This window comes from Hypanus sabinus, chromosome 16, assembly GCF_030144855.1.
Source record: "Hypanus sabinus isolate sHypSab1 chromosome 16, sHypSab1.hap1, whole genome shotgun sequence".
Taxonomy (NCBI): Eukaryota; Metazoa; Chordata; class Chondrichthyes; order Myliobatiformes; family Dasyatidae; genus Hypanus; species Hypanus sabinus.
In genome coordinates this window covers 87208914-87221303 of record NC_082721.1, presented here as the reverse complement: position 1 = coordinate 87221303, position 12390 = coordinate 87208914, and the positions used below count along the sequence as shown (strand labels likewise).

Here is a 12390-nt window from a genome sequence, read left to right as displayed (position 1 = left end):
AAACAACCCTTGAAAACTACCTCAGTATATTTGCTCTTGTTTTGCATTCCTTATTTAATTTAATTTTTAATATATATTTCTGACTGTAATTTATAGTATTATACTGTATTGCTGCTGCAAAATGACAAATTCTCTTCATATGTCAATGATATTAAAACTCATTCTGATTCTGAGATACTCTTGTCAGGGCCAAGCACGATGGCCAGCAGGTGGGTAGGAAAGTGAATCGGACCTCTGTACAGGGCGCTGGGTGGCCGCACATCAGCACACAGACCGACGGAAAGTTGGCCTCTGTGCACCTAATGGGATAGCAGCAGATACGTTCTATGCTGTACAACTCCCTGACTGCACAGCAGGAAGACCACATGGGTTGGAATCAGAGCAGCAAACCATCTTTTGTAGTTGTACTCATCTCCTGCAGGTGGCGAGCATACACCATCTACAGGAAAAGACCTGCGATTCAAAGTAAAAGTTAACTTATTATCAAACTACATATATTTCACCATATGTTACCCTGAGATTTATTTTCTATACCCAATAAATCCATAGTAGAGTAAAAACCATAACAGAATCAAAGAAAGGCCACACCAATTTGGACATTCAACCAGTGTGCAAAAGACAGCAAACTGCGCAAATACAAAAAGAAAGAAATATTAATAATAAATAACTAAATAATAAATATAGAGAACCTGAGATGAAGAGTCCTTAAAAGTGAGTCCAAAGCTTGTGGGAACGTTTCAATAATGAGGCAAGAGAAGTTGTGTTAAGTTACCCCCTTTGGTTCAAAAGCCTGAGGTGATAACTGTTCTGGTGGTATGAGTCCTGAGGTTCCTGTACCTTCATGCTGATAGTAGAGGTGAGAAGAGAGCATGACCTGGGTAGTGGGAGTCTCTGATGATGGATGCTGCTTTCCTGCGACAGTGCTCTGTGCCGGGGTGCTCAATGGTGGGAAGAGCTTTACCCGTGACGGACAGGGCTGTATACACTACTTTTTGTAGGATTTTCCATTCAAGGGCAATGGTGTTTCCAGACCAATTTGTGATGCAGCAGTCAACATATTCTCCGCCACACATCTACAGAAATCTGATGGAAAGAATATTGACTGGCTGCATCACAGCTTAGTATGGAAACAGCAATGCCCTTGAATGGAACACAAGTAACAGACATATAGAAAACTGCCCCTGAAAGGTTTGTCCTTGGGAACACTATCCCTAAAGTGTGGAAGTCCAAAATTCCTACCAGTAGTTGTTGAGAGACAGCGGGACGAAAAGGGTGGTAATTTTGGGCAGGCATCCAGAGGTCCAGGTAATTTGAAAAATTGAGATCTGATGTGTGGAGATGGGACAAGGGGTTCATCAAAATAGGATTGACCAGAAGTGTGTGGGATGGTCTTAATCTTGGAGATTTCAAATCCTAAAACATGTGAGGTTGTTGTGGAGCCATTGAAATTCTACGAAAACCCTATTTGGATCTTTAACTCATCTTCCCTGATTTGTAGTCAGATTGGACTGGGTTTTAAACATGACGACAGCTCTCAACAACCTCTACATGATGTCAGCTCTCTACACACTCTACACGATGACAGCTCTCTAACCTCTCTATATGATGACAGCTCTCCACATTTTCTACACCCTCACGGGTATCTGATAAAATTCATTTATATGTCGCATTGTAGCTATTCACTGAAAGTTAGCCGTAAAGATTTTCAAGTTTGTTGCCTGGATTGGGGAGCATGCCTTATGAGAGTAGGCTGAGAGAACTCGGCCTTTTCTCCTTGGAGCGACAGAGGATGAGAGGTGTATAAGATGATGAGAGGCAGTGATCGTGTGGATTGTCAGAGGCTTTTCCCCATGGCTGGAATGGCTAGCATGAGAGAGCACAGTTTTAAGGTGCTTGGAAGTAGGTACAGAGGAGATGTGAAGGGTAAGTTTTTTACGTAGAGAGTGGTGAGTGCTTGGGATGGGCTGCCGGCAGTGGTGGTTGAGGTGGATACGATAGGGTCTTTTAAGAGATCTTGGATAGGTACATGGAGATCAGGGTTCTGATTCTTCTTAAAGGGAGTGAACCGCAGCAAACAGCAAGGACATTCCAATGTTTAAGTGTAACTTAATCTTGAATATAAATTTCACAATCACTTTTGACATCCTATTTCCCAGTTCCTGCTGTTCACAAGACAAATATCCAAGGGCTAATTTCAAGCCAGTTCTTCTGTTTTGACTATAGTTTGTCACTACTTTTTCTATAATTGTGCATTGAATCTTAGCGTCAGCAACTGCAGTTTATGGGTATTTAACGATTTACCATTAGTTATAAAAATATCTTTGTTTCTAGAAAAGTTTTATACTTCTTTTTTTGCAAAATGAGCACAGCAATCTCACTTCTGTTATCTTACAAGACTGTTCCCCAAGTATCACTTTCCCCTTGAATTCTGCTGTGACTGAAGGCAACCTCAGCTCAGAAGTCAGAAGTTAATACTGAAGCTGGCATGGGATTCCCTCAGCCCTCCAGCCCCATGCTAGCGGTAGGGTCAAATACAGACACTCCCCATCCATTCCACCACTCTGGAGATGGACTGAAGACACACAGGCAGCATTTTAGAAACAGCTTCTTAACTCTGCCATCATATTTCTGAATGGATAATGAAACCATGAATACCAGCTCAGTACTTACAGCTGCTGAATTTACCACCCTTTTCTCTGCCTCTCTCCCAACAACCAACAGTGGCGAATTTGAACTCTCACATTTCAGCTGTAGGGCTTTCTATCTGTCTGGAACTAGTGAAGTGCTGATGGTGTCTGTAGATAGACCCATAGCTCTCTTTTTATGCTGCTTATTTAATTTTTTAATACTTCTTATTATAATTTACAGTATATGCTGCCTACTGCACTGTATTGTTGCCACAAAACAACAAATTTCAAGATACATGTTGGAGATAATATACTCGCAGCTGAGGAAGAAAAAATAGGGGCTGAATATTGACAAGACCAGTCGCTCTCATGTTCTTTCTTCCTTCAGGATACATGGATGTTAGAAGTGAAAGAAAGAGAATAAGGAGTTAGTTCTCCCACCTCTTTGAGAGCTTCCCAATCTGAGCACGAGAGCATCTGTGGTCCTTCCTAAGCTCCCATGAACTACAAGCTGGCAGTGAGCAGATCATCTGCTTCCAGTGATATCAGTGTAGAGGTAAATATAGGACAGGAATTTAGGAAAAACCCATTTGCCCTTCCTCAAAATTCACTCTGAAGATCTTTTAGATCCTTCTCATTGGGTAGAGAGAAGCTTAGGTTGAGTCATCACTGAACTGGAGTGTGATTGATGGCCAAACCCAACTCTTCAGATATGGACATAGAGTTATCTTTCACATGTACATGGAAGCACACAGTGAAATGCATCATTTGGGTTAACGACCAGCACACCCAATGCTTGGCAGACCAACACAGACACAACAAGCAACAACAGCAAAACAAGCAACATTCCTTCCCACCCACGCAAAATAGAGTCTTCTAACCCCAGGACCTGTTGCCTTCATCTCCAGCCTCCAGAGACTTATGGATTCACAGACATTTGAGCTTCGATGTCCCCAGCAGACCCAGAGAGATTCACTGACCCAGAGATTTGATGATTAGGACAGAACGCTCCGCACTGACCCAAAGTTGAGCAAAGGGAGGACCCTGGCATTGTGGATGCTCTCAACATCTGCAGCGGGAGTAATGTGGGCAGGAGTCAGAAACTGTACCTGAGCAACATCCGACAGGCTTTACACGTTGTTGAATCATCAAACGAGTACATCAGAAAGTCGTGGTTATTCGCCAAGCCATTATCGGGGAAGATGTTCGACCTGGAATGCATTTCAATTCTAAGTCAATGTCAGGAATGCATTAGGATCACAGAGTGACTCTCCCTCCCCATCACCCCAACTCCCACCATATGGCGACTGCTCTGCTATTTCGGAAAACCACACCATGGAGAAAGCCATGTGAAACTTTAACTATTTCCATCATGCCCTCTTACATCCATTTAACTCAAGAACCTTTCCTAAAACCACATATTTTTCCAGATCCCTCCATCTAGTTTGCTTCCTCTGCCCTTCTGCACAGTGTGATCTGGACCGGAACACTTTAACACTCATTATCACACCTTATTCCACTACCGCCCTTGCTTTGAAATACTTGAAAGACCATTCCACCTGCCTTCTTCAGCTTGCATTCTGTCCAGTCCCCACTGGCCTTGCTCCTCATCTTTACCCCGTCTCCTCTACACCAGTTCATCCATGGATGTCACAGAGCACGGAAATTACATCGCCCATTAATTGCCCATTTTATTCTCCCTTCCTTGTTCTTCCCATTGCAGGAAAGAAGAGGAGGTTCCAGAGAGGGCACAGAAGAGGTTTACCGGCTTGCTGCCCAGTTTAGTGGCTCAGAGTTATAAAGAAGGCTTGGGCAAACTTGGTTGTTTATCTTGAAGCATCGGAGGCTGAGGGTTAATAGAAGTTTATAACATTATGAGAGGCATTGAAAGGGCCGGTAATCAGAATGTTTTCCCCAGGCTGGAAATCTTAAATACTAGAGCACATGCATGTACAGCGAGGGGAAAAGGAGATGTGTGGCATAGGGTTTTGTTTCACACAGGAAGCAGTAGGTGCCTGGAATAAGCTGCCAGGATAGTGCTGGAAGCAGACATGATGGTGGCATTTCAATAAACCCATGAACACGCAGAAAATGGAGGGATAGGTCTATGCACAGACAGAAGGAATTTTGCTTAATTCGGCATTAAATTCGGATAGGCATTGTGCGCCGATGGGCCTGTTCCTAAAGACCAAAAGACATAGGAGCAGAATTAGACCATTCAGCCCACTAAGTCTGCTCCACCATTCCATCACGGCTGATTTATTTTCCCTCTCAACCTCATTCTACTGCCTCCCCTCTTTGACACTCTTACTAATCAAGAACCTATCAACCTGTGTTTTAAATATACCCAGTGACTTGGCCCCCACAGCCACCCTTGACAATGAATGCCACAGATTTACCACATTCTGGCTAATGAAATTCCTCCTTATCTCTGTTCTAAAGAGATGTCCTTGTACACTGAGGCTGTGCCCTCTAGTCCTCAGCTTTCCCACTATATGAAACATCCTCCCCATCCTCCCCATTAGAAACGGGGATTGTGCTGGAGGATTGGCGTATTGCTCATGTGGTTCCATTGTTTAAAAAGGGTTCTAGAAGTAAGCCTAGCAATTATAGACCTGTCAGTTTGACGTCAGTGGTGGGTAAGTTAATGGAAAGTATTCTTAGAGATAGTATTAATAATTATCTGGATAGACAGGATCTGATTAGGAGTAGCCAGCATGGATTTGTGCGTGGAAGGTCATCTTTGACAAACCTTATTGAATTTTTTGAAGAAGTTACAAGGAATGTTGATGAGGGTAAGGCAGTGGATGTAGTCTATATGGACTTCAGCAAAGCCTTTGACAAAGTTCCACATGGAAGGTTAGTTAAGAAGGTTCAGTCGTTAGGTATTAATGCTGGAGTAATAAAATGGATTCAACAGTGGCTAGATGGGAGATGCCAGAGAGTAGTGGTGGATAATTGTTTATCGGGATGGAGGCCGGTGACTAGCGGGGTGCCTCAGGGATCTGTTTTGGGCCCAATGTTGTTTGTAATATACATAAATGATCTGGATGATAGGGTGGTAAATTGGATTAGTAAGTATGCCGATGATACTAAGGTAGGAGGTGTTGTGGATAATGAGGTGGGTTTTCAAAGCTTGCAGGGAGATTTATGCCGGTTAGAAGAATGGGCTGAATGTTGGCAGATGGAGTTTAATGCTGAGAAATGTGAGGTTCTACATTTTGGCAGGAATAATCCAAATAGAACATACAGGGTAAATGGTAGGGCATTGAGGAATGCAGAGGAACAGAGAGATCTAGGAATAACAGTGCATAGTTCCCTGAAGGTGGAGTCTCATGTAGATAGGGTGGTGAAGAAGGCTTTTGGAACGCTGGCCTTTATAAATCAAAGCATTGAGTACAGAAGTTGGGATGTAATGTTAAAATTGTACAAGACATTGGTAAGGCCAAATTTGGAATATTGTGTGCAGTTCTGGTCACCGAACTATAGGAAAGATATCAATAAATTAGAGAGAGTGCAGAGACGATTTACTAGGATGTTACCTGGGTTTCAGCACTTAAGTTACAGAGAAAGGTTGAACAAGTTAGGTCTCTATTCATTGGAGCGTAGAAGGTTGAGGGGGGATTTGATCGAAGTATTTAAAATTTTGAGAGGGATAGATAGAGTTGACGTGAATAGGCTGTTTCCATTGAGAGTAGGGGAGATTCAAATGAGAGGACATGATTTGAGAGTTAGGGGGCAGAAGTTTAAGGGAAACACGAGGGGGTATTTCTTTACTCAAAGAGTGATAGCTGTGTGGAATGAGCTTCCTGTAGAAGTAGTAGAGGCCAGTTCAGTTGTGTCATTTAAGGTAAAATTGGATAGGTATATGGACAGGAAAGGAGTGGAGGGTTATGGGCTGAGTGCGGGTAGGTGGGACTAGGTGAGATTAAGAGTTCGGCACGGACTAGGAGGGCCGAGATGGCCTGTTTCCGTGCTGTGATTGTTATATGGTTATATGTCCGCTCTATCTAGGCCTTTCAATATTTGATAGGTTTTTAGTAAGATCCCCTACTAATCTTCTAAACTTCAGTGTGTCCCTGTGCTGCACTTTTCTCTGCTCTTGTCCTACACCCTATGCACATCAACTGCATGTCATGACTACTCTGACAATATCACCCAAACCTATACTCCCCAGAAAGGGCTTACAACTCTGGGATCAGTAACACTTGAAAATTCCCCTCCAAGCTGCACACCATTCCAGCGTTAGAATATGTTGGCTGTCCTTCTCGCTTGCACTCCCTGTGGGACCATCTTCATCACAAGCACTGCACTGGTTCAAGAAGGTATCTCACAACCATTACGGATAGACAAGGCCTTGCAAGCAGCACCACACATATTTATAGAAAATATATGTTTTATATAGTATATTAAAGATATATAAAACATATTAATTTGTTTATGGACATATTATTATGTCCATAAACACTTCTATATTTCCTTAAACACTTACCTCTGTGGCCATACATTGACTCATTCTGTCCATGTTCTGTGTTACAGTCTTTGTAGGAGAGGTTCACTGGTTTTGTTAACCCTGTTTCACCTTTCAGTTTTATTGCAATTCTGGATCTTCAGTTATCTTGTGATTCTCTCTCTTAACTCTGTTTATCCTCTGACCCATATCCTCATCTAATAAAATTCCACTAATCACTGTGTTAAAAGCACTAATTACATTTGTGCCTGTGTCTCCTTAGATCACAGCTTGACATATTGCTCCCTTCTCAGCCTGATGGCGAATCCCAGACCGAATAGACTGACCGTTTCCTTCCCCACATACTCTGCCCGACCGGACAAGTGTTTCCTCTTGAGCGACTTGTCTTCCCATGTCACATTTCCAGCATCTGCAGCTTTACTTTTATTGATATTCATTGATTGGTGAAATTTTGACAATCATTTGTGTAAAAAGGAGTTTGCTGTGATTAAGATCCTATCTCTAATTTAAGGACCACAATGTCCTAGATTCTCACACATGCTGCCCTGTCTCTGAATCAGATTTTTGATTAGGTTTGTGGGCCAACTCAGGCTTCTGTTCACAGGGTCTCCCGGTCAAATTAGTGGAGCATACCTCTCCAGCGCTTGGAACTATCCTGGTGAACAAGTGCTCATCTGATGCTATTACAGCTCAGGGCATTCAGAGTTTGGAGTATAATTCCTGCTTCATTCTGTATGGGGTCTCTGTTCATCCTCCTTATGGAATGTGTGTGCTTCCCCTGGGTACTACAGTTTCCTCCCAGATTAGGTTAAGGTTAATTGGAGTTGAAGTGTTATGGGGTGGCATAGCTCAAAGGGCCATAAGGCCCTATTCTGTACTGTATCACCACGTAAAACAAATAGATACACAAATAAAATCTCTATGGGGATGGGAATGAGGATGCTAGCTCTCCTTCCAACTCCACAGATGTGACTATTGCTGGACCTTTGTTATTGTACCCACTGTAATGTTGAACTTACAAAGCCATTTCGAACTGTTCCAGCCACTTTTTCTTCAGCTCTCGGGTCTTGAAGAAGAACTCATAGCCATGTTGCCGGTGTGTGTCAATGAGGAGGAACATATGGCTCCACTAGTCAAAGGCAGAGAGAACATACAGAGTGTCAGTTATGCCAGAAGAAAGACATACCTGGATATTTCATAGCTCGGTCTGGTCACCGCTCTGCCCACGACTGACAGAAACTGCAGAGTGCGAGGGACACAGCCTAGTGCATCATGAAATCTAGTCTCCCATTCATGGGTTTTATCTATACTTCTGACTGCTTTGGGCAAGTAGGCAATCCAATCGAAGACCCCTCCCACCTCACTCATTCTTTCTTCTCCTCGCTTTCCTTGCATCAGGCTGAAGGATGGTTCAATGGTTCACTTTGTTGTCAAAGTGTGCATGTACAATGCATCTCTGATATTTGTCTTCTCCAGAGAGCCGTAAAATAGAGAAAAACCTTGGGACTGGATAACAGGAAAAGCCACCGCTCCCCTCCCAACACAAAAAAGGAAACCCCTAACCCCCTCCCTGAGAAAAAAATGATGGTAGCATCCAATCCCCAGCCCCCTCCCTCACAAAAAACAAAGATAACATCAAATCCTCAGCCACTTCCATTGTAGAAAAGAAGACATCTTGAGCTGATGTATAAGATAGATGAACGGACTTCTAATGCATTAAAGATGATCTCGTGATCTGACAATTTACTTTTGCACCTTACTGTTTCTCTGCATTGTAACTGTAACTGTTACAATTCTCTGTAACTGTAATGTTACAGGGTGGATTCCATTAACTGGTTAATCAGGGCAGCACTTATTTGGGACAATTCTTAAAGAACAAAAACAAATCAAGAAAATAGCTGGAATCTCCTTGTTTATTTGGGACATGATGTCACCTAATTGTGACTGACTAATTGAGACAGGAGACGAACAGTTTCTAACTATGCAAACACAAGGAGATCAAAAGCGTGTGGCATGGTACACTGGATGAATTCCTCCATCGGGGACGATTAGGGACTAAAACACAGTTCTACAGTACTGTAGTAGAGTTGTGGTGTTCAACTTCGTTCTGTATTTTATTTAAATACATAATTTGTTACTCAGTTAAATGGTAGTTTGTCTTTTTTTATACTTTTTAAACTATTTCCAAGAAACTTTGGCTAATTGAGGCAGTAGCTTAACTGGGTGAACATGCACTGGTCTTGCTGTATCTAAGTTAACTGGAATGCACTGTATTTTGCATTCTGTTGTTGCTTTTCCTTTGTACTACCACAATTTACTGATGTGCTGAAATGATCTATACGGATGGTGTGTAGAACAAAGTTTTATCAGTGTATCTCAGTACATGTGACAACAACAAACCAATTACCTGTTCAAAATATTCCAGGTCACAATCCCAGAGCAAGTTTAAACAAAGACCCCTCATCTATCAACTGTGCCTATTAACCAACACCAACCCTCAGGTTAAAAAAGTCCTCAATTTCTTAGATTCCCAAGCTTATTTTCAATACATACAATCCCTTCCCTTCCCAAATCTCTAATCATGTTTCCAGTCCTCTGGGGTAGAACAGGAAACAGAATGATTATAATGCATTCCATCAGGGACAGACATTGGTCAAGGTGATGGGAGGAACTCCCCGGCCATGTTCAAATAGGGTGGTAAAATGTCTATTTCCTTATGATATACACAGAGGCCATTCCACCCACAGGTTCCATGCCAGTACACATAGCAATTCCATTCTCCCACTAACTCTCTCTATAACATATCCTCCTTGCCTTCCAGCAGGTGAACGAGGATCCATTCAACATTATGGCAAGGGGAATCAGTCCCAAAGCCATTCACATCCATTACTATGACAGTAAATTTGTTTGCACCAAGCCACTGCCTTGCCCCTTGACCTCTTTCCTCGCTCTTTCTCCGAAAGGTGCAGATTACAAGGCAATAGGACTGATGATAGTCATAGAGTCATAGAGAACTACAGTGTAGAAAAGGCCCTTTAGCCCATCTAACCCATGCTGAACTATTATTTTGGCTAGTTCCATTGAACTGAAACCGGACCATAGCCCTCCATACCCCTCTTGTACATATTCAAATTTCTATTTAATGCTGAAATCAAACTCCCATCTGCCACTTCTGCTGGCAGCTCAATCCACATTCTCACCACCCTCTGAGTGAAGAAGTTTCCCCTGACGTTCCCCTTAAACATTTCGTCTTTCACCCTTAACCCAGGGGGAAAAGTCTGCACGTATTTACCCTCTCTATACTCCACATAATATACCCCTAATAAGATCTCTCTTCATTCTTCTGTGCTCTAGGGAATAAAGACCTAATCTATTCAACCTTTCCTTATAGTTCACACGTTAAGTCCCAACAACAACCTTGTAAGTGTTCTCTGTACTCTTGTAATCTTATTGATATCTTTCCTGTATGAACGTGATCAGAACTGCAAGCAATGCTCCAAATTATACACAAAATACTTCAAAAAGCACTCCAAACTCGTCAATATATACAAGTTCACAATAACACCCCAACTCTGGTACTCAATTCATTGAACTATGAATCAATGTGCCAAAACCCTACCTAGCTGTGACACCACTTGCAAGGAATGATGGATCTGTTTTCTCTGATCTCTCTCTTCTACCACACTCCTCAGTGCCCTGTCTTTCACAGTGTAAACTGGCCCTGTCTGGTCCTACCAGACTGCAACACCTTACACTGTCTGCATTCAATTCCAACGTGCGTTAGGAGTCACCTGCCATTTATCATCTGACTTCCACTGGACACCAGAGATGTCAAAGGGAGCTCCCAGCCTGATCCACACTCTTAAGGACACTAACCACCAATTCTCAATAATCCTGCTTAGCTAGACTTACCACCCCAGAGTATCAGTTTCTCCTGCCAACGAGCTATTGAGTTTATCATGGGAGGACTGGAAGGTCATCAGGAAGCGTTCACACTCGACAGTCATACCTTTTTGCTATCTCTGCTGGACATTGGGTCATCTTTTATCTGGTAAAAGCCCAGATCAATTATTTCTTTCATTTCGTAGTTCTCTCCTTTACGTTTGCAGATAATGACAGCTTTGTCAAACAGGAACGCATACCTGTGAAGAAGAAGAACAATGGGCTGCTTACTTAATGATGGCAGTACACCAACTGTCAAACATCGATGCCACACTTTTCTTGAAAATTTGCATATAATTATTGTTTATGTTATGTTCTGTGTGTGAAAGCTACTTATTAGATGCTACGTGCCTGCGATGGTGCTGCAGGTAAGTTTTTTAGGGCAACATGCTGGTACAGCGGTTAACATACCACTACTGCAGCACCAGCGACCAGGGTTCAACTTCGTCTCTGTCTGTAAGGAGTTTGTACATTCTTCTCATGGCCACGTGGGTTTCCTCCAGGTGCTCTGGTTTCCTCACACATTCCAAATTCGTATGGGGAGGGTTTGGATCAGTGCAGAGGTTCCCAACCTTTTTCATGTCATGGACTCCGGCCATTAATCGAGAGGTCTGTGGAGCCCAGATTGGGAACCCCTAGGTCAGTGAGTTGAGAGCACGTTATGTTGGCGCTGGAATTGTGGGAACCCTCTCAGGCTGTCCAGCACGTACTCACTGATTTGACACAAAAGCCGTGTGGTTTGATGTACATGTTACAAATAAAGCTATTCTTTTCATTGTCCCTGTTCATACATGTACTTGTGCATATGGCAATAGGCTTGACTTTGACTTTGACTTTCATCATGCAGAAATAGCTTGTTGTCAAGCTTAGTCCCACTTTCCAGCATGGAATCTGAAGCCCTGCAGATCAAAACTCCTTAAGTATCGAACCAAGTACTTTTTAAGTGTGAGGAGGTTGTTGGGGTTTGTCGCCTTTCAATGCAGCAAGCTGCTGGGCAAAACCATTGGCTACCTCACTTGGCCTTCCAGCACCTTGTCTGTCCTTTACCCAGTTCTGGAAACACCGCACGATCAGTGTACTCAGAATTTAAATATATTCATGTTAAGGATTCTGCTCTGGTACACACTTCTAGAACAAACCCTAAGCCGCTTCGAATCACTCCAGACGCTCTGGTGGATGAGCTCCCGCAGTGCTGTTAGGGAGGGAGAACCAATAACGATGAAAGTATGGCGATTTATTTACTGAGAGCAGAACAAATCCACCCTCCTGGCTCTTCGACCAGCACCAAGCAGCAAACCCCTAGCTTAACCATGGGACAATGTTCTGTGACCAGTTGGTAGGTCTTTGGAC

At 42.9% G+C, this 12390-nt stretch overlaps 1 protein-coding gene across 1 annotated transcript in view; it reads right to left on the bottom strand.

Annotated features, from left to right (window-relative positions):
- Window positions 1-12390, bottom strand: part of LOC132406553 (proto-oncogene vav-like) — a 168353-nt gene that overhangs the window by 30224 nt on the left and 125739 nt on the right. Inside the window, exons 14-16 of the mRNA XM_059992375.1 lie at window positions 11108-11240; window positions 8118-8227; window positions 3737-3838 (exon numbers count right to left, since the gene is read on the bottom strand). Of these exons, the coding sequence (XP_059848358.1) occupies window positions 3737-3838; window positions 8118-8227; window positions 11108-11240 (345 nt within the window). The remainder of the gene's footprint in view (window positions 1-3736; window positions 3839-8117; window positions 8228-11107; window positions 11241-12390) is intronic.